This window comes from Galeopterus variegatus, unplaced genomic scaffold, assembly GCF_000696425.1.
Source record: "Galeopterus variegatus unplaced genomic scaffold, G_variegatus-3.0.2 Scaffold6006, whole genome shotgun sequence".
NCBI lineage: Eukaryota > Metazoa > Chordata > Mammalia > Dermoptera > Cynocephalidae > Galeopterus > Galeopterus variegatus.
This window is the reverse complement of record NW_007732117.1, coordinates 57,497-62,853: the sequence shown is the minus strand read 5'-3', so window position 1 is coordinate 62,853 and position 5,357 is coordinate 57,497. Positions and strand designations below refer to the sequence as shown.

The following is a 5,357-nucleotide window of genomic DNA, read 5'->3' as shown; positions in this document are numbered from 1 at the left end:
GAGGGATCTCAATTATGAGTAAAGGAGTAATTACTATAAAAAGGATTGAGCAGATATAAAATAAAACTGATAGCACTTCTGAAAATAAAAAAAAAATGTGGTAGGTAAATCTAAAACATTCACAGAGAAGCACATGACATCACTTGGTCTGGGCTCCTTTCACCTATGTTCCTGGAAACCATTCAAGACTGGGCTCCTTTCACTTATGTTCCTGGAAACCATTCAAGAATAACAACAAAACCACACAAATGAACAAAAAACCTTCAAATCTCCAATTACTCAAACTGTGACCCTGAGAACCTGGAACCAGCAGAAACTATCTGCAGAAGTCACAGTCACATGGCAGAGGTGGTCAGAAGGGAGAACAGGAGGGTGTCCTGGAAGGTGGCAGCGGCTCACTCAGCCCCAGGACGGAGTCGAGAAGCAGCACCTGTTGGCATTCAGACTGTAAGCTGACAGCACCCTCCGGTGGTCATCGGAAGGCATCCCTTACTCCAGAGGGTGCAGCCGCTCCCAGAGTACAGGGTGACGGCCCCTCCCTCCCTGACTCTTGTGTGGTGAACACCATGATTCCAAATTCACCAGCAGGGTTTCATCCCCAGAAGGAGAGGGCCCTGTCCCGAGGAGGAGCCACCACGAGCCACACTGAGAAGGGAAAAGGCACAGGCCCCAGGGATGCAGAATGAAAAGCTGCAGAAGATGCCAGCCACCACAGAGTGGCAGATTTGAGAAATGCCACTGAAAGAGGGCATCTGCAGGAAAGCAGGATCCCAGTGGGAGGGACCTCCCTGGCCAGGTTGGTGACAGAGTGGCCAAGAGGTGCTGTATGTGAAGGAGCCTGTCACGCAGACCACAGCAGCAGAGATACCACAAAACCATCTCCTGCTGTCAGTGGCTGATCTATGTTCTAATCCAACATATTCAGATAATGAGGAACAAAACAGGAATAATCACAACACTATACGAACACACTGTAGGAGAAACAACACAAAAGCAGCAAAACTTGTCTGAATGGAAACCTGTTTCACAAAGCAGAAGAGAATTGTAATCAGAATTCCAGCATGCATTTTAACACGTGGACGAAGCAGTCTCAGTGGCAGCACCCATCAGCTACAGAGTTCCAGGAAAGAGCCTGCAGCCTACACATTTAGCTTATTGCTTGCTGCAGTATGGCCCCTCGGTGTGCAGCCTCATTCCTGCAATGAGTACAGACCCGCCTGCTGTGGCTGGGCATGTCCCTGATGGTCTCCAGCCTCTGGGCAGCCCTGAGGACAGGCCAAGCAGAAATGCAAAAGTTTGGCTGGGATCCCCAGACGGTGGTACATGATGCCAGGCAGTGGATGAAGACAAGATGGAACCCATAGATTTAGGGAAGAAACCGCTTTCAAAATTCTGTATTTTAATCATTAAGTTAAAAGGCACACAAGGGAGAAAAAAAAAAGACACTATAGAAATGAAAAAGCAAAGAAAACGAGGCCTAAGAGCATTTTTCTTCAGTGATAGCTGGAGACGGCAGGGGAGGGAGGCCCATCGTGTGCACACTGAAGTCCCTGAACAAGAGACACAAAACACTGGAACAGAACACGTTTTTAAAACTAACTCAAGAAAGCTTTCAAGAAGTTAAATAAGACTCAAGTCCGCTTTTTGAAAGTGCACATAATATAGCAGGGGAAGTCGATGTGAAAGTCACCAGCAAGAATCCTCTGTGTGGTCAGCGGTTTGAAGGGAGAGTTCGTCAGATTCCCAATGGCAGACTTCAGTGCCAGAGCCCGGGAGCAGCACCGCAGACCACGAGGAACGCGGAGGCTCCGAACGTTCCCTAGCAGGGCAGTCCTACCTATGAAGCCCAGTGCTGGTCTCGAGGACTCGGGAGTGCAGGGAACGTGGCTGCCGCGCTCTGCGAGGGTTCCGCTGGGTCTGCTTTCCAGCTGGCCACCTCTGCGTGCTCTTGCTTTTGGATGACATCCTCACTTGACACCCACGTCTTCTAACCCACAGGTTGGGCCAGCTATGCCCAGTGACTGTGTTACATCTTTCAGAAACACTTCCCAAAACTCTGTTAACATGGCACAACTGCTTAGGGTCAAAGGAAGGAGGTTACAAAATGATCAGATTCAGAGAGTAGATGCCCAATCACCAGGACACATAGGCTGAGTTAGGGTACAGGACAAGTGCCATGGGCCTTGTGTGACAGTGTGGCTCATTGTCTTGCGATGTGGTATCCTTAAGCCACCCTTGTGTTAAGGTGGCATCTTTTAGCAGATTGGCATCCACCAAATAATGTGCCGTCCAAACTGGACACCTGGAGGGAGAGTTCACAGATTCGGATGCAGACAGAAAGACAGTTGTCCCAGCCCCCATGCCCTGGCCTGAGGCTGTCTGCCTGTGGGGTGACAGGGCATTTGCAGGACAGGATGCAAATGCCCTCCCACCGCTGGGATTCAGCTGCCCAGGACCCTGAGGAGATACAGATGATAAGGACATAATTATGTAGAGAACTGGGGCAGTCACAGAAATGAGGTAAATAAGATGTAATTGACCTAAATTCTAATGCTTGGAAGGAACACATCTTTGAATACTTTGGGGAGCGTCCTTGCAGACACTTCCGCGGGCACACACACCACACGTTTCCTATGAATCATGTTAAGTTTATTATGCATTGTGTTTGATACTTTTACATTTGATATTATTAAAAAGTTGGAAAGTGAATATTGGCATTATTTTTAAAGTCTGAATTATCTCAAGCTTACAGAAAAGTAGTGAGCACATTTTTACAAACATCCATGCACCCTACCTTCCTCAAATTAAAAAAAAGTCTCAATAAAACCGTTTTCTTTCTTTTTAAGTAGTAAACCATCTCAACTCCAGCCAAACAGTTGCTATGTTCCCAGAGATGCAGTCTCTAAGCTGTGCTAGAGGATTTGTTGAAATTGGTCCTTGGAATGGGCCGGCCACTGCTCCCTGGCCTCAGGACATTTGCTGCAGCCCCTTCTCCTGCCCAATGTTCCCAGAGATGCAGTCTCTAAGCTGTGCTAGAGGATTTATTGAAATTGGTCCTAGGAATGGGCCGGCCACTGCTCCCTGGCCTCAGGACATTTGCTGCAGCCCCTTCTCCTGCCCAGAGCACTCCTGCCCCAGTGACTGCTGGCCCAACGACCATCTGCAGCCTTGGGTGGACCCTCACCTTCCCAGTGAGGCCTGTTCCCAGCCTCCCTCCACCCCATGCCAGCACCCAGCCCCTTGCTCTGCTCTGCCTTACAGCCCCCCACCCTCTGCCTGCCATGTGCCCTCCCTGTCTATTACACTGGAGTTGCTGGTTCTAGACATGGGGAGGGGTCTGTCTGAATCCGCAGGCAGGGCCTGGCCCATAATACAAATGATGCATTTGTGAAGATTTGGTGAATGAATGAATTTTTGCCTGAAAATATTTTCTTCAATTGTTTGTCTAGGGTTCCACGTAGGTTGATTTTTTTAAGCTAGTTCATTGTTGTTACTCTGTCTTCTCTGTGCTTTCCTAGGTTCTGTCAGCCAGTGAAGTGGTATATTAGAGTCTTGCACTGTAACCGGAGACTCATGTATTCAGATAAACAGACAGATATTGATGTAGATTTGTGATCGACTACCAGAAGTTGTGATATGAAGGAGTAAAATTTGCAATGTTGAATGTGTCTCATAGATTAGCATTCTATAAATGCTCTCTTTTCCCATAGTTGAATTTGTGTTCTCCAAGCGAGTATTCACTAGCACCTCTCAGGTCAGTATTTCATTAGGTGACATTTTGTAGTAAATGCACACTTTGGCCTCTGTTTTCTTCTAGGAGGCTTCTTCGAGTATGTATCTTCAGCCAACTATTTTGGTGAGGTCGTTGAGTGGTGTGGCTTTGCACTCGCCAGCTGGTCTGTCCAAGGTGCAGCTTTTGCTCTGTTCACGTTTTGTTTTTTAGTCTCTAGAGCAAAACACCATCACCAGTAAGTTTTAAAACACTTTTAGTTTTTTAAATTTGTTTTTTGACTTTATTATAACAATTTTCAGGTTAGACTTGTGAAATGTTAATATTAATTGGAATTGCTAAATCCCAGTTTATACCATGCTTTAGTTAAACAAGTACAGAACCAAGCAAATGTCTGTAGAATAACCCAGCAATAAGGAGTTATCAGATCCACATCAGCACAACTGTTTTCTTTACCATGTGCTTAGCCTCTTTGAATTTATTCTGTTGGACTCAATGGTCAGGTTAAATTATGAAGCAGAGGATTCAGGGATCTGAATTGGAAAACACTGATTAAAATTGAGAACACTGGCTGAGCTGTAGCAGGGCTGTGAACACTGTGGTTAGAGGAAGCCCTGCAAGTGGAGGTAAATCCCAGAGGCAGTTGACACTCACAGAACTCACACATGCAAGAGCTATCTAGCTGGGTGGTGGCTCAGACCACGGCTCTGAACCTAGGGTCCCTGAGGGGCTGCAGGGGTTCTCTGCACCCCCAGAGATAACATCATTTTCCAGAGAGTGAGTCCCAGCTTTTTGAGGTCCCCAAAAGGGCCTGTGATCCATTTGACAACAAACTCATAAACAAAATCATAGCATGTCAAAGCTGAAATGAATTTAGGGAACAGTGTTCTAATACAGTAGATGAAGAAGCCGAGGCTCAAGGAACAAGGTCCCAGGCTAGTCAGGAGGCATGTCTACTCACGAAGGGAGCGATCTCAGCAGCAGGCGAGACCCCCCACCCGCCCTGATGCCAGCACATGCCCCAATGCCAAATGCTGGAACTTTGTCTTAGTGAGCGGGTTAAGCTGGTATGCACATTTATGATCTCAGCAGCAGGCGAGACCCCCCACCCGCCCTGATGCCAGCACACGCCCCAATGCCAAATGCTGGAACTTTGTCTTAGTGAGCGGGTTAAGCTGGTATGCACATTTATCACTGGTGTCTGCTGTGCTGGAGAGGCCACTGTGTCACTTGCCTGGCATCACGCACTCAAAACATTTCGTGGAAATCTCCAATGATGATGATGTGAGGAGGCACATGGAAATGTACACCATCGTCCCACTCACAGAGTGTGTCATCTCCTTTGGGAATAAGGATGGGATGAAAAAGCTAAAAGAAGAATAGATTGATATCATGGTGTAGAGGAAAAAGTACAGTAGTCCCCCCTTAACCTGTGGTTTCAGTTACCTGCAGTCAACTGTGGTCCAGAAATATTGAATGGAAAATTCCAGAAATAAACAATTCAAAAGTTTTAAATTGCATACAGTTCTGAGTAGCGTGATGAGATCTCTCACCATCCTGCCCCTTCCTGCCTGGGATATGAATCATCCTTTTGTCCAGCAGCATGAAATTTTATCATAGGTATGTA

At 46.9% G+C, this 5,357-nt stretch overlaps 1 protein-coding gene across 1 annotated transcript in view; it reads left to right on the top strand.

Moving 5' to 3' along the window:
- SRD5A1 (steroid-5-alpha-reductase, alpha polypeptide 1 (3-oxo-5 alpha-steroid delta 4-dehydrogenase alpha 1)) overlaps positions 1-5,357 on the top strand; it is a 29,750-nt gene that overhangs the window by 17,181 nt on the left and 7,212 nt on the right. Inside the window, exon 4 of the mRNA XM_008590334.1 lies at positions 3,818-3,968. Within this exon, the coding sequence (XP_008588556.1) occupies positions 3,818-3,968 (151 nt within the window). The remainder of the gene's footprint in view (positions 1-3,817; positions 3,969-5,357) is intronic.